This window comes from Mya arenaria, chromosome 11 (assembly GCF_026914265.1).
Source record: "Mya arenaria isolate MELC-2E11 chromosome 11, ASM2691426v1".
Lineage (NCBI taxonomy): Eukaryota > Metazoa > Mollusca > Bivalvia > Myida > Myidae > Mya > Mya arenaria.
Window position 1 is genome coordinate 2,785,622 of NC_069132.1, and position 16,309 is coordinate 2,801,930.

At 34.4% G+C, this 16,309-nt stretch overlaps 1 protein-coding gene across 1 annotated transcript in view; it reads right to left on the reverse strand.

The window, feature by feature from the left end:
• LOC128207777 (uncharacterized) overlaps window positions 1–16,309 on the reverse strand; it is a 41,353-nt gene that overhangs the window by 2,684 nt on the left and 22,360 nt on the right. The window contains exons 9-26 of the mRNA XM_052910899.1: window positions 16,140–16,229; window positions 14,535–15,914; window positions 14,241–14,339; window positions 10,024–11,329; window positions 9,551–9,624; window positions 9,020–9,118; window positions 7,837–8,694; window positions 7,511–7,723; window positions 7,194–7,332; window positions 5,679–5,845; window positions 4,578–4,900; window positions 4,110–4,331; window positions 3,167–3,468; window positions 2,934–3,054; window positions 2,506–2,697; window positions 1,601–2,297; window positions 916–1,133; window positions 581–748 (exon numbers count right to left, since the gene is read on the reverse strand). Of these exons, the coding sequence (XP_052766859.1) occupies window positions 581–748; window positions 916–1,133; window positions 1,601–2,297; window positions 2,506–2,697; window positions 2,934–3,054; window positions 3,167–3,468; window positions 4,110–4,331; window positions 4,578–4,900; window positions 5,679–5,845; window positions 7,194–7,332; window positions 7,511–7,723; window positions 7,837–8,694; window positions 9,020–9,118; window positions 9,551–9,624; window positions 10,024–11,329; window positions 14,241–14,339; window positions 14,535–15,914; window positions 16,140–16,229 (6,668 nt within the window). The remainder of the gene's footprint in view (window positions 1–580; window positions 749–915; window positions 1,134–1,600; window positions 2,298–2,505; window positions 2,698–2,933; window positions 3,055–3,166; window positions 3,469–4,109; window positions 4,332–4,577; window positions 4,901–5,678; window positions 5,846–7,193; window positions 7,333–7,510; window positions 7,724–7,836; window positions 8,695–9,019; window positions 9,119–9,550; window positions 9,625–10,023; window positions 11,330–14,240; window positions 14,340–14,534; window positions 15,915–16,139; window positions 16,230–16,309) is intronic.

Below are 16,309 nucleotides of genomic sequence, written 5' to 3' on the forward strand. Positions count from 1 at the left end.
CAATTTTGTCGGAACAACTGAGGACAAATCCAAACCATTTGGAAGCAAGGGAATGCCAAAGCTTGTTTTTTGTTTTCATCGAAAATGATCATGTCACAAAAATAATATAAATCGGAGTTATTGCCGTTGTCACATATGTGCGCATTTTAGCTTGTAACGTATGTACTGAATTGTATGTGAATATATTTCATGTTCATGGTTATGGTAAAGTTTAAAGTTTTTCATGCAAACGATGTTAGCGAAAAACATATATAGAACCACAATACCTAAACGATTTCGTAAACAACAACAACAACAACAACAACAACAACAACAACAAAATAACAACAACAAACGAGTTTAATGCTACAATCTACTTTATAGTTTAGAAACACGTTTTACAATAAGTCTGCCCATTTTATTTACATGAGCTCATAATGGAATCGTTAAAAGAGTGTGTCTGTTTTTTATATTTTTTATCATAAATACTACTGAACAAGAGACGTGACCAATGCTTAATATACAAGTATATAGCTCTCATACGCTAGGTGCGTCATATAGGCGAATACATAAGGCATTTACGCATATGAAACCGAATTACCGATTGAAACAGAAGTAGAGGATGATTTGTTGGTAATTCAAATCGCACATTATCAGCCCGGATGAAGCCATGGTTCGTGACATTAAAGTTGATGACACTTTTCTCCCCTATTTCAAAGGGAACTGTATCGATAATGGCTGGTTCCACTGTTACCACGGGCATTGGTACCTAGACGAAAACGAAAATAGGTTTATGTTTAATATTGATATAAGACTGTTTACTGTTTTTTACAAATAAGAGATGTGTTCAGGTATTTGTAAGAAACGTTTTCCTTAACTATTCAGTTCGTAGACGCCTTTAGTTCAAATAAAATATACTTAATTTAAAATACATACATAAGTTTCAAAAGTTGACTCCAGACTGACTATATATTGGTCAACAAATGTCGTCGGCTCTACCGTCCATGTATATTTCACTGCCACACGCTGCAGAAATACATTTATTACTGTTGTGTCTTCATTGATCAGCACTATTTCATTGTATGTCGTATGTTTATCAGATTCAACTCTAAGAGTGTAAAGGTCTTCATACAGTTCTCGAAATATAGCAAACCCTGAAATACAGAAACCACCATGGACTTGTAACTGAATATAAATGGCCATAATCACATGCCGTATTATTATGTAATAAAGCAATGCAAGGACGATCCAAGTAGCCACACATTTCGCTTCGTTTAGAGATACAAGATCTTATGGACATTTATAATCCAGCGTTATTCGTTAAAAGCAGAAACGTAAGATAACCTTGCTTATGAAGCAATGCTAGAGGTGGCTGAAAGTTTTCGATGTTTTAATTCTACACACGTTTATTACGAAAAACAGTGCACTCATGTCATGACGCCATAAAAGAACAAAATTGCAACTGTTTCCAAACTATTAAGAAAACGATGAATGCTGGTGTACTCGTCATAATCATTGTTATATATAAGTTTTGACAAGAAACATGAACACCCTCATTTAAAGAAATCGTACATGTCATGCTAGCAAAGGCACATTTTCAACTGATGTTTTATCAACAAACCTGTTTCATAGGACGTAACCTGGACTTTGTAGATGCCCCGCCTTGGATTACTCAAAGATACCTTTGCATCGCTGACTAACGGTGATCCATCCGCGAAGTATGTGTATTCATCTTGTATATTAACTGTCACATTAAATAACTCGTTTGATGATATGTAAAACCTGTATGGCAACCGGAACGATGCACGTAATGTATTTAATGCAATTGTTCCGAATGACTCTCCAAGATTCTCATTCGGACCCGTTGTAAACGACAAGGTCATCTGCGCCATTTCATTTGTCAATACTGTTATTCCAATAGAAGACCCCGTTGACGAATTAATAGAAGTAATGGAAACTAATGAGAGTCTTTGGTCGTTTGGCAAACTAACACTGATATTGTCTGCTGGTATTTGTCCCTTATTTGTAATTATTATGTCAAGTATTTTCTGAGTTCCTCTAAAGACATTCTCTTCAACAGACGATGGACTAAAGATTAGTAATGGTTTTTGAATAGAGACCGTTATATACACTTTCAGTCGAGTTTGTGTTCCATCTCTCGCAGAGAATACAACAAGAAAACTCCCACGGATTGGACGAGCATTCTTGAAAATGACATCAAAGTGTATCGCTTCTTTTGGATCAAGCTTTTCAATAACAAGCTCAGATGTATTCGTGGTGCCATTTACATGTACAAAAACGTCTTGAAAGTCTATAACCTGCGATTTATAAAGTCATATCAATTATTGTGGAGTTTAATACAGAGAGAGAGAGAGAGAGAGAGAGAGAGAGAGAGAGAGAGAGAGAGGCGGGGGGGGGGGAGGGAAAAACAAGCTGTACGTTGACAACATTGTTGTAAATATTCCATAGCAAAATCTAAAACACTAAATAAGAAATTACCAATGTCCATCAATATAAAGTTCTTACCTCGGCAGTAATTAAGTACAATGGATCATCTCCGCTATTTGTCAAAAATGACACATTTTGGAATAAAACTGTATCTTCAGGGTTTTCGATTTCTTGCGTCAGCCGAACAGTATCAGGGTCACACTTCATACCAAGCACAGACCAGGAAATACTTCCAGTTGACATATCAAGTCTTCCCGGGTGATGTGCAGTCTAAAGTAATAATATCGACCAAGAAATTAACCTGTCTTTCTTTTAATAATAAGTGACATTACACTGTAAGTAAATGTGAAAAGTAACTTAATTTTATTTAAAACATAAGCAATATGTTTATTAGTATGCTTGTATCACATAATAATAAGTGACCTTGACATTAAAATATGACTTTCCACCTCCACCTCCACTAGAGAATATTTTGTATGAGTTTAGAAACTCGAAGTATTTCTTACGACAGTAAATGATCCAACATCGTCTGCCCAGGGGTAGTAGATGCAAGTAAATGTTCCAGGATCATTTAGATTTGTCATAACGTTGATCACTTCCCGGCGATATGTACTAGCGCCCGTAACGCTAAAACGGTATTGTTAGAAAGCTTTCAATATGAAAGAAAGATGATGATTTTTAGCGAATCATACCCAAACAACAAATGTAAAAAAGATCACGAACAAAATACTATATTTACACTAAAGTCACTGGCAATGTCCTGTTTGCGGCATTCGGTGACACTGTCCCAAATATTCTGACCGGTCGGGGCGAAGGAAAAGTTCCAGATGGCTCAATTGATTGCAAAGCAGCCGTGTAGCTTATGGAAACCATTAATGAGAAGTCCGCAATATCACTCCCAACATTATTCGCAGCACGTATTTTTATGTCGTATGGAGTATCTCTTCCGACCACTGGAGCCCAACTGATGAGACCAGAAGTTTCTTCAATGTCCATACTTTCTGGACCTTTAAGTAGTAACCAACGAATCGGCAGATCTCCCTAAGGGAATATGAATGATCAAAATAAGTTTTATATTGAAACAACTGTTCGAAGTGGTTTGTAATCACAATAAATTTGAAGATGTATAGCATCACACTGCGAGTTAAACACAGATAGGCATGCAGTTGCGATAGAAAAACATGGATGACACTTTGGGGTATCTTTACCAAATTTATCGACTTATTTCACATTCTCTTTGTTTATGAAATGTGAAATAATTTGTCTGGATGCATAAACTTCAAGTATATCTCTATCGGGAAAACGTTTCGTTCTACCTAACTTTCGGAGAAGTTTGAAGATGAGCGGCAACAACTATCGACTAAATAATTGTATTGTTAAATTACCACCTTTTTAATTGAAAATGGAAAAACAGTAACCCCTTAAAATAATAGTATCAGTTAATGCCAATGTCATTTAATCTTCAAACATGCGTCTGCAAACCAATATTGCTACTAGTCTAGATATTTGACGTCAGCAAGAAATATGACGTCATGGTTTCTTATCACTAAAATGAAATCGAGGCAGCCATGATGTTATGTGCCCTTTAGGTCATTGATACTTTTAAGGTATTTTCAATTTTCCTTGTGTGTAAAACATATTTAAAATTATGCGGAAAACTTAAAATTGAAGAATTGACTTACTTGAATAATTGTCATTTTCTTTGTGTAACTGAAAACACTTTCATCGCTTGTTTGCATTTGGTCTGGTTCTAAGATTACTGGAGGAAGAAACTTCATAGTACAATTATTGCCGTACCATGGGAGAAAGCAGGAACATTTCCCAAATAAGCATTGCCCATGCCTAGGAGACAGCTCTCTTCCACATGCGGTAGAAGGGCAAGTAGAGTAATAATTGAACGATACCTAGTTTGAACAATAACACAAGTGTAAGATAAATGCAAATTAAATTTTGATATACTTGTAATACAACTCATTGATGTATTCATATTCATAATTATAAATGTTGGTGCATTTTTCATGTTGATTTACTATGTTGATTTACTTTGAGCTAAAATAAGATCCATATATTTTAATCTGCACACCTTTTCACAAATACATAAAAAGTAATCTAGTGTTCGCTGGACTTAATAAAAAAGGATCGAATCCAACCTTGTCATCAGTATAATCCTGTCCGTCCTTTGATACCTCAATATATACACGCCCCTCGACGTGCTTTGGTACCGCACAAATAACATGGGTCCGTCCTATCCAAGTTCCATTTGATACTGTTCTTCCAAATTTGCAAAAATAGTCATTCGACTGTGGGAAATTATGACCTCGAATATGCACCTCATATCCGCCATTATCGAGGCCTGTGCTTGGAAGTGTTTGAAGTACTTTCATAAGTGGCTTACAGTCTACTCCATAAAATGTCTCTTGGCACTTGTCACAGAGGTAACCGGCCCAGTTATCCCCTTCACAGTTGCAAAGGCCTGTGGAGACAATAAAATGATGCATGTCCACTATAATTCCTAGCTTTATCACACGCTATAACAAAGCCAACATGATTATAGATTTGAGTTAAAAATGATATAATATTAGTTTAAACATTTTTATTCAGTTCATATTTACAAAAAAAAACAGTACAACAATAGTAAGATGAAATGGATTGGAAAACAAGCAATGTAATTGCTTATACTTATTCCTTTCCATGTATAACATAGACATAACATTGATTAATTTTATTTTATTTGCCAGATGGCATAATATTGAATGATATTTGTGTCAACCAAATGAGAAGTTTAGATAACATTACATGTCATCAAAGAACTTACAAATTGAATCAAAACCGAATGTTAGACACCCAATTTAAACGAAACCGCAAGTAAAAGGCTATATACGAAGAAATCATTCCAAATCGACATTCACTCTATAAACAAAGACTTTAAAGAAAGGTAATGGTGTTCAGTTTGAACTGTTTTTTAATTTACGGCACATATGCATGTGTTACTATCTTAAAGAGAGAATACAACCTTTACATCAAGAACACCAATACAATATGCGAAGAAAAACTCCTTCTTAAAGCCCAAAAACATGAAAAGATCGTTGCATAACATTTGGAAAATATCCCATTTAAGAAAGGATTAAATGGAGAAATAAATGCCTTTTACTCCAAACTCAATGATATGTTGATTTAATGTCACAATGTCTAAATGAACTGTACCACAATATCGTCTATCTGAAGTTGTAAATATATTAAACAAACCTTACCAGAGTGCATGTCGCACGTTCCATGATGGCAGTTAGGACAAGGGCGACACTCGGATCCCCAATAGAACGGTTTACATTCAGTGCAGTCAGTTCCAGTAAAGGTTGCCGCACATTGGCACACGTCCGGTCTGATGCATATCCCGCGATCTGAGCAGTTTCCGACATTACTGTGGGCAAGAGTGAACACATTTTCGTTAAGGATCTTAAAATCTTGACTACATTACTCAGTCAGATATCGTCAGATATCGTCACCTGGTATTCATGTCTGTCATGAATTAGAAATGCAGAACTTTACGACTACGTTCATTTAAGTACTTTTAGTAAGTTTTAGATATTTTTCGGTAGAACAAGCATGTTATAAGTGATTAAGTAAAGTTAAAATAAACACTCAATATCAAGTGTTTGTCTCATATTTTCATTGGACAGTAATATCTAATCTGTTTTAGACATGAAGTATGTATCCCTATTACTGAATTTCAATGTATATGCAAATAAGCTTATCTGAGTGTTTACTTTATTTGAAAACAATGCAATTCATATAGGTTATCCCGTAAACATTGAGTCTAATGAAATCAAGTGTATCATAGTTTAATGTTGGACTTATTTTAAAAAAAAAAATAACAAATATGATTCTAAGATGTTAAATGACACGGTGAATTAGTATTTCTGCAGACAATATGCATTTTATCAATACCTTTACAATATGAATGATCTTTGTTTTTCTCCACCATTGGGCTGATGAAGGCTTGGTCGAATCTTGGCGCATCCCAGACATTCCAACTAAGCAAGTCTGGTCTGCTTATTAAGTTTATTAAAATTTGTTTAGGTTAACTTTATCTGCGATGTTTTTTTAATCGATAAACACAAAGTTGTTTTTGTACGACGACGGAACCATGGAATCTCGGTTAGCTAAACACAAAGCTGTTTTTGTACGACCACGGAACCAAGTTATCTCGGTTAGCTCAACGAAAAATTGTTTTTGTTCGACCACGGAACCATGGTATCTCGGTTAGCTAAACACAAAGCTGATTTGGTACGACGACGGAACCAAGTTATCTCGGTAAGCTAAACACAAAGTTGTTTTTGTATGACGACGAAACCAAGATATCCCAGTTAGCTTAACACGAAATTGTTTTTGTACGACGACGGAACCTAGGTATACCGGTTAACTAAACACATAGTTGTTTTTGTTCGACGACGGAACCAAGGTCTCTCGGTTAACTATACACAAATATGTTTTTGTACGACGCCATCAAGGTATCTCGGTTAGCTTAACCCAAAGATGTTTATGTACGACGACGGAGCCAAGGTATCTCGGTTAGATAAACACAAAGTTGTTTTATACGACGACGGAACCAAGATATCTCAGTTAGCTAAACACAAAGTTTTTTTGTTAAGTAGAAATAGAGAATAGAGATACAATACTGTAATCAACAATACGTGGTATAAAACAGGAGTGTTTAAAATAAAACCAATACAGGGTTGGTAAAATGTCACATAAATAGCTAAACTTACAAACAAGAAGCTTCAATGCACGACTTTCCAGTCCAACCATGCGCACAAGAACAGTCATTTGGCCCAACACAAACGCCATTTCCATAGCAGTTGTTTAATTCACTACAGCTGTGTTGGGAACAAGAAACACCAGTCCAGCCTAATAAAAGGTTAATATGTTAGAAAAACGCTTACAAGATCACTTAGGATAAAATGACGGGTAACGTGTTTATTAACTTAACAGTAATATATTATATTGGCAAACTATCACAAACTTATTTTGCTACTTGCAATGGTTTAAGAAAATAAAAAAGTTGTAGTGTAATTTTGGGATCTACCTGATATGCAGCTACAATAGTCGGGACCAGCACAGGCCCCGTTTTCGCTACAGTTATTGACATTATGACAATCGAATTCCCTCTCTGTCAGTACCGGGGTCACATTAAATCTTATCAAAGTTGAATCACCACTCTTGTCGTGTATTCTGTGGTAAACATACGTCTCGTCTGGCCTTCCCCACCAATTCTTTGTTACGTTTAGATAACTTGAACCTGAAATATTTTATCATATCTTTACAATTTCAATTTAAGCCAAAACTCTGTAAAACGCATATTTAAAGACAAAACTGTTTGGCAAAAGGGAAGACGATATCGCATATACTAACCTTGAAGTGTTGTCAAAACTTCAAATACAGATGATGGGTTGTCAAAGAAGTTGTGGAAAATGTCATAGTCATAAGTATCAGCGACCACCGTACTTGTAGAAGCAAAATTGTTACGCAGCTGATTATAAATAAATTTCCCTCGCAGGTGATCACCGTCTCCCAGTTTAACAATACAGGAACTGTTGATGTTTTCGAAACGATTTGCTGTCATATCAAATGATGTTCTATTAAGGGATTTCACTTCGAAAAAGCAATAGTTGTTTGACAGGCAATCCGAATCCCTCATTAAATTATTAGCAAAAGCTGCAATCGTTGCAGCTGTAGTGGTAATATTAATACCACAACTGTTTGAAAATGAATTCGATGAAATATGAAAAGTTTTGTTCACACCGTTTCCAACTGTTTTCGGCGGTAGGATGTTTAATAACAATACATTGCTAGGTATATCGGTAAAATTGTTCTCTACAATTCTTACTGTAGTATTATCATTTTCAGCGTAAGAATTGATGATCAGTCCCTTCTTACAACGCCGAAAATCTAACTGTTCCAAAGTCATGTTTACAGCGTAAACTGTATGAGTATTCAAGCCAATGGATGCATTTTTAATGCATGCATTCCTTATTCTTGTATTGCCCTTCCCATCTAGTGTAGAATTTATTGCTATGCCAGCATTGTCACAAAACTCGATCGTTGTATTTTCAAAGTCAAATACATTTTCACCATCGCTTGAAAGAATAGTCAGACAATCGGACGACGAGTTTGATATCAAGGTCCTCCTCACATTTACTCCACTTCTTATAGCTAAACCGAATTTAGTGTTCATAATATGTGTGTTGACTATGTTTGACGGAATACTCCCTGAAAGAATTAAACATATGTTTATCAAAACATACAAAGCAGATTATACAGTTATTGATTTGTTGTTCATGCATTCGAGACGACTTGTTTGAAAGAGAAAGTAATTATTATAATGGTAACAAGGTTTATCAACAAATTATTACTAAAGTTGATTTGGAATCATAATTTGTTGAGACATTTGTTATCACAACTATGAACGAACGACATGATTTTGAGAATTTAAAATGTTACTTTTTTATTCCACCGTAATAGTATATCATTTTTTTCAAGTTTCTTAATCATATCAAGTGAAGTATTGGCTTTTATGAATTCAAAGATAAGTTACCTGATTCCGAGTTGTTAAAATATATTCCAAACCATCGTCTCTGTGTGTCCTCACTCTCGAAGGTAATGCTCACGTTGTCTGATAGCGCTTGTAAACTCCCTTTAAAGATCAAAATTATGGTAAAGTGTAATAATTCAATCAATAATTCAATCAATCAATCAATCAATCAATCAATCAATCAATCAATCAATCAATCAATCAATCAATCAATTAACCAAACGAATCAAGCAATAAATCGATCAATCAATCAATCTATAAATCAATCAATCTATAAATCAAATAATCAATCGTAGCACACTTTTTATATGTTACACTCTTATGCAATGCTGTGATGTGTAACAGTAATATCAACAGTAATGTAATGGAATAGCAAGGCTCAGTAGCCAAAACCTTATTTGGATCTCGTATTTTGGCACATACAAAGACGAAGACAGGTAAATGAAGATTTATCGGTGAAACAATCCGGATTTTAACTCAATATATATGCAAATTTCGAATTCAATTCCGAATTGCTTAACTAGTCATAGTAACCTTTGATGTATATCCCTCTATTTTCTTTAAATATCAGGCGAGATCCTGGTTTGATACGAAAACTCGATCCAGTCCTGAAACGAATGATGTACGTACACAAACTATCAGCTTGTATACTTGTATGAGATAAGGATACTAAAGTATCGTTGATACTGGCTTATGCGAAAGAAATAATTGTCAGCATATACATGTAACAGGATATTTGATTACGCTTATAATATAATTATGATATATTATATGTATATCAATGTTAGAAATTTCACAAACGGTTAACACGATTTTCATTGAATTGCTATTTCACAAATGTATTTTATTAAAAAAAGCCTGTTACAATTAAACAATTTCTAACCATTTCCTATTAACATGTTGCCTCTTTACATTAAACATTTATCAATACAATCATTTAATAATTACTTAATCTGTGAAAACATTCGAACATAATTACACACGTTAAATAAGTACGTGTTACTTACTTCACAAATATGGAGCGACTGATGGACAGTACACCAGACACCTCAATATCATCCTCAATATATCCACCGTTCGAATGTAACTTATCTTTGCTGAAGTTCTCTCCAAGAACCAATCTCTGCAGTCCCTCGTCTTCGAACATAGGTAGGTAAAAGACATATAAATGACGCATGTCCTTATCAAATCCACATATTCTTTCCACAGCATCAGATAAATTCGACGTTCCCCAATAGTTATATGTTGCATTTACATACTTTGATTCAGCAAATTCAGGGACCTTAAGAAAACAACTGTTTTCATCTTCTTTGAAAATATTCAAGTTCAACGAAACATTGCATGTAGAAAGTAAATGAATATGACTTGAGGCAAAAGTGTTATCCATGAATGTATTCCGATTTATTGCAATATTTGCACAATTTTCCTCAGTATCCTCTTTTATCTTTACGCCTATAGGTCCTTTGTTATTCCTAAAAATATTTTCTGTGATAAAGCCCTCTTTTAAAAGTGTATGATCAACGGTAAGGAATGCGCTAATGTCGCTATACAAAACGTTATTTTCAATTGTATTATTTATAAACTTCATTGTATAACTGCTTCGCCAAAAACGTGATCCTTGAAACATGAGTGTCCGATTTCCACCCACAAATGTGTTATTATTAACAATTACTTCCACTTCAGAACCTTGAAAATCTAAAAGGACGCCTTCATCTAAATTATTTTCAAAGCGCGTGCTTAGCAATCGTATAGTATGCGACACAGTCGAGTACATTTCCTGTAGTAACACCGATGGTAGAGATATCCAACGTTGACGATAATCAAAATAACCGCATTTATGACCTTTTATAATGCAGTTGTCCAGGGTTATGTCTCCATGTAGATAACCTTCAATCGCCTTGCGAGAGTGGTTAAAAATGGTGCTTTCATTCATTAAAAAATGCCCTCCTCTATCCTGTTTAATGTAAACACCTTTCTCATTATTGTGCGCAATAAAGCAATTCGATATAATAATGCTTACATCCGATTCCACCGCAATACCAGTTCCATTGTTGTCAGTAACAACACACTTTCGGATGGCAAGTGATTTCGAATTTGTTGTCGTTCCTTGAATTTTTAAGCCTAGTTTATTGTTGGATACGAACACTTCCGACACATCACCAAAGTCGTCTGTTTCGAGTTCGTTGGACACTATAAATGAGATCCCAGCAGACTGTGAGTATGTAGATGAAATGTTTCTCAGATACACCGAGGCTTCATGCACAGTAAAACCAGTCATCGTTGCATTCATACGTAGATGTTCAATGGATGTTACTAAAATATAACATATAACACGCATAAAAAGGATTAAACGAATCTTAAAAGTAAACTCTGAAAGAAAAGAAAAGAAAATAACGTTAAAATCAATATATTCTAATTATTTGAATATGAAAATACTGCAGATCTAAGGTGTTGTAATATGATTTCGGCTACCTGCGAGTGGCAAGGCCTATCAGCAGTCTGTAGTTAGCGAGAATCGAATTAACATCGTAAACTACATAGCAGTCTTTATCAATCATTCCTATAGTTAATACATAATACGACAAAAGGCACACTATTATTAAGTCAACATGCAAAAACTACTAGCGCAAACATGTTACGAACACTACTTTAGGTTTAATGCTACAATGAAACATCCAGTTTGACATATAGTCGGGTAATATTGTTGACAAATTGAGCACATTGGGTTAACATTATGGAACTTGTTACTTTGCAGAAAATATGAATGTGAATGGCCGTCATTACCATAGAAATATTAAGATATAATTGTGGTATTTACTATCACCGGAACAAATGCCTTGTTATTTATGTTTAAAATATGTTTGGCACTGGCTCTGAATGGGCTTAATGGTAGCCAACACGTGGTACTGAACATGCTACATGACGGCTGCACATGAGCCGGTGTGGCTTTGAATGGGCATTATGGTTGCCAAAATATGGTCAATTTATGACTGAGTAGGTGTAATGAGTGCTGTACATAGGTTTGCTTGGCACTGAATGGGGTGTAGGATTGCCAAAATGATGTAATGTTTAAGTCTTAATTAGAGCTATACACAAAGTAGATTTACACATACCTTTGGTTGACTCTAAAAATGCTCTATTTTAGTGACAATTAAAATGTTAGATAACTGGACAATCATGTGCATAGATCCTCAAAGGTTTGTTGATCTATGAATACACTTGGTTATAATCACAAAACGAATTGTCAGACGCTGGAAGGTTTGTGTAGAAGTCTTCTGTGGTTAAGAATGCCGAATGTAATGCTGCTTTGGTGCTTATTTGACACCTGATTGGCTTTATTGTAGCTACATTTGATCCTGTGGTATGTTTGACACTTGATAAACTATATTGCAACATAATTTGGATTTACTGGACACTTAACTGATTTGAGAGCCTACATCGGATTTTTGTATACTAAATGGTCTCAAGTTTAGCAGAATTGTTGTTTATTTGGCACTTGATAGAGCTTCCAATAGCCCCTTCATTGTATGTTTGGCACAATATGGACTGACAAAAATTCCTTTGGACATACAGTGGACTTGAAAGCAGTTAGCCTCTGGTGACTGTTATGCACATTTGAGTTGATAGTAGCCAATATTTGGCTGAATGAACTCTGGCTGGACTTCTGTAGAACCCCGTCTGGGGCTTGTTTGATAATAATTCAGCTTGACTGTTATCACACTAGGGATATTGAGGACTAGGACCTATTGTGTCTACAAGAGTCAATTTTAAAGCGCAAACTAATGATTGTTTACAAACGCGTTTGTGGCTTTTTAAATTTATTAGACATTCGAAATATGTTTTCGGGTCCTTTTGTAGATTATTCATAATAAGGTTCGAAAAACACTGGCTGGAGTTAAAACATGATACTTCCGGATGAAACAAAAAACTCACAAAAAATATTTTCCATGTAGCTTGTTATGCACTGGATGCGCTAAAGTTAGGACATTGTATGGTTATTTTGATATGGGAAAGGAGATGAAATATCATTAAATATATTTAGTGGTTATATTAATGTAACGACTTTATCAATTAAAGTGAAGAAGTAGGTAACAGGTATGTTAGTATTGGTCAAATTTAAATTTTGACAATCAAATGATTTTGAACTTAATTTTGATATGCTTAGTTTTGTATGTCAGTTTGAAAACATTATAAAATAGATAAAGCATCTTTTAATTAAGATATGTGTTGCGTTTTAAAGCAACCTGTGTAAATTTTTACCTGAAGAATATTTGGACGCTTTTATATGGTAATTGAGAACATTTAATTTCTTTAATAAAATGTTAATATTTTGTGTTGACAAGAATAGAAGAGATAGTGATGAAGCTAATATTGCTTACATCAGATATCAAATTCTTTGTTCAAAACATCCCGTATTCACTTAGCGATATTAAAGTATGCAATAATTAGGACATAATGTGTTTTTCATACTGTCAGAAAACATTTTAACAGCACACTTCTTCACATTTGTTTCATTCTTAAGTAAAAGAATCAAGAATGTGGCTACAGTTACAAACTTTGACATCGCTTGTAACCTACTCCTTAAATGAACCACTTTAGACCTGATTGTCATTCCATTATTACTTTTTGTAATTTAAATAATGATTGAAGTATAAGACGATAGAAGCTTCTTGTTGTTATTTGAATATCTTTAAAATTCTTTTCGATAACATAGACTGAAAAAATATATTAAAAACATAAATTTCATACATGTTTACAAAAATATCTAGAAAAGTTTATGAACGTCATGAAGTAAACAAGGTTTTGGTCCGTTACAGTAACAAAAAAACTTTTTTACGTTAGAAATGGCAACAAAGAAGACCATTTTATAGGCAAAAATAGTTGAATTTTATAGCTTTTCTTTGTAATATTTTAACCAAAAATAGTTCAACTTATTTAATGATTTTACTGAGGTTATATAACAATCTATTTATTTAGGACTGTTCCACTTTATTATATAAAGGATAATGGCGGCTACCTTGGATTTTGGCGGCCATCTCGGGCGAAATTTGGGGGTGTCTTGAGATTTTTAACTTTATCACGCTTATGTGTCATAAGGTAAAAATTCATTATTTTAAACGAAAATGCACATTTTTGTAGAAATGTTCACTTAATGACTTAACTTATATATAATATGTAAACAATGTTAGGAAACTAAAGTAACATCGTTTCTACTCGACAATACCTGAACTAGGTTGAATAGTCAAACCTCGCCAAAATACATCGTTTTGCTCGGATACCATGACAACGGGCGAGTCGGTTGTGCCACGTATGGTAAGTGTTCCTAAATAGTGTATAAATATATTTAAAGTTAGACATCTCCAAAGTAAATCTTCCTCAATGATACAAAGATCAAATTTCAAAGCAAAAAAATAAATCAACAAGAAACATAGAGACAGCTACATATTCTAGATCGATTTTTAAGTATCGTTTATCAACAGCTTTATGGGGTACCTCCTTTGAATATTATCAAACTTACCGAAAATGTTTATGTGTCGATTCTCCTTCACTCCTATTTTCACTCCTGGATCAATTGTTAGGGTATCATTTATACCTACGTCGACATCGAAAGCAAGAATATAGGGGCTGTCGACCAATGATAATGTCACATTCCCTCCAACTTTGCCACCAATAACATTTTCATTAACAAAGTTGTTTTCCTGAACATCTTCATATACATCAGATACATTTTCAGATGCAAGATATGGCTCAAACGTCACACTGAAAAGTTCTCTATCGTCACTCATATCGTAAATTGTGTTTGAAATTAGTCGTTTATCCAATGAGTCCCAGAAATTGTACGATGCATTCAGAACAGCCTCGGACATTCCTATAGCCTTTAAATTGTATATTGACATCGGGTTTTCAAAAACGTTGAAATTCAAACTTATATCAGTTGGCTTCATCGCTATGATTACACCTGTGTTATTATAAAATGAGTTTAGTTGCATTTTGGCCTCTCCAATGCGAAAATCGTTGCTTGATATATGAACAATTCCTTCGTTGTCGGAGTTATTGAAAAAACTATTATTTTTTACTTCAAATGACTTAAATGTATCTTGGTGTTGCCCAGTGTAAAATAAGCATCTTTGATTATTCACAAAAATATTTTTCTCAATCGTTATATTCTGAAAAAAAGAGCTTATTTCAAGGACACTCTTTGTGAATTCTTCAAATGTATTAGAGCTCAGAAAGAGGTCATGTCGATGACCATACCAATAGCTATCGCTTTTCAAAAAACTTCGAAGAGCTAAACCGGAATGTGTTCCTTTGTTTCCAACGATATTAAACACATGATTTGCCCTGTTACTGTCACCATACTGCCGATGTAAGAAAATATTTGTTCCAGCTGATGACGACATAAACACGTTGTTTGTGATGTTGACCTCTCGGCTTGTGTTATCGTGTTGACAAGTTTGAAAATCCAGGTTTGTTTTTCCTCTCCCAAAAACGTTGCCGTTTGCGTTCATATTCAACGTTAATGTGTGCAAATAGACTGTGTCCTCATACATCGATGCAAAGTTACAACCAACAGCAATTATTCTTAAGTGACAAGAGCAACATCGTATATATAGAAGAGTATTGTATCGGTCGGCATTTGCAAAAGTACTGTTTAATAATTGCAAGTCAACAGACATTGCCTTTGTCGTCGAATCCTCACGTAAGTGCAACATGTGTTTTTTCACTTTCACCAAAGTATTTGCAATAGTGATTGATGAGTTGTCAACGTCGTGTACATACATAAAACTTTCTTGAGAACTATCTTCTGCCTTGATACGGTCCAGTCCTACCTCGCATTTACCAAACAGGTTAAAGGACGTTTGCGTACCGTTTATGTTTACGTTTGATATTCTCAAAGCTAAAATAAAAGTATAAACGTATTAAATACTCTAATTCTTCATATTGGATTTACCAGTAAGATGCACGGAAAGAAAAACATAAACAATGATAATATTGACTCCTAAATTCCAATTACCATAATATCTGGAGAAGTATTAACATTCTGCATTTATTCTTTAAGAGAGTGTTATGAAATACTTTGACATCATTCATGTGACATTTAAAAACATATATATATATATACATGCGTTATAGAGCGAAAAGCCGTTCCAACTGCTGTCAATACTAAAAAATTTGTGTTCATTCGCTTTTTCAAATTCGTCTTCGAGCCTCCCTGAAATGGATACGTGTAGTTTTATTTATATGTGAATTGTGCATTTCCTTAAATGGAGCTTTAAATACAATAGAATATCT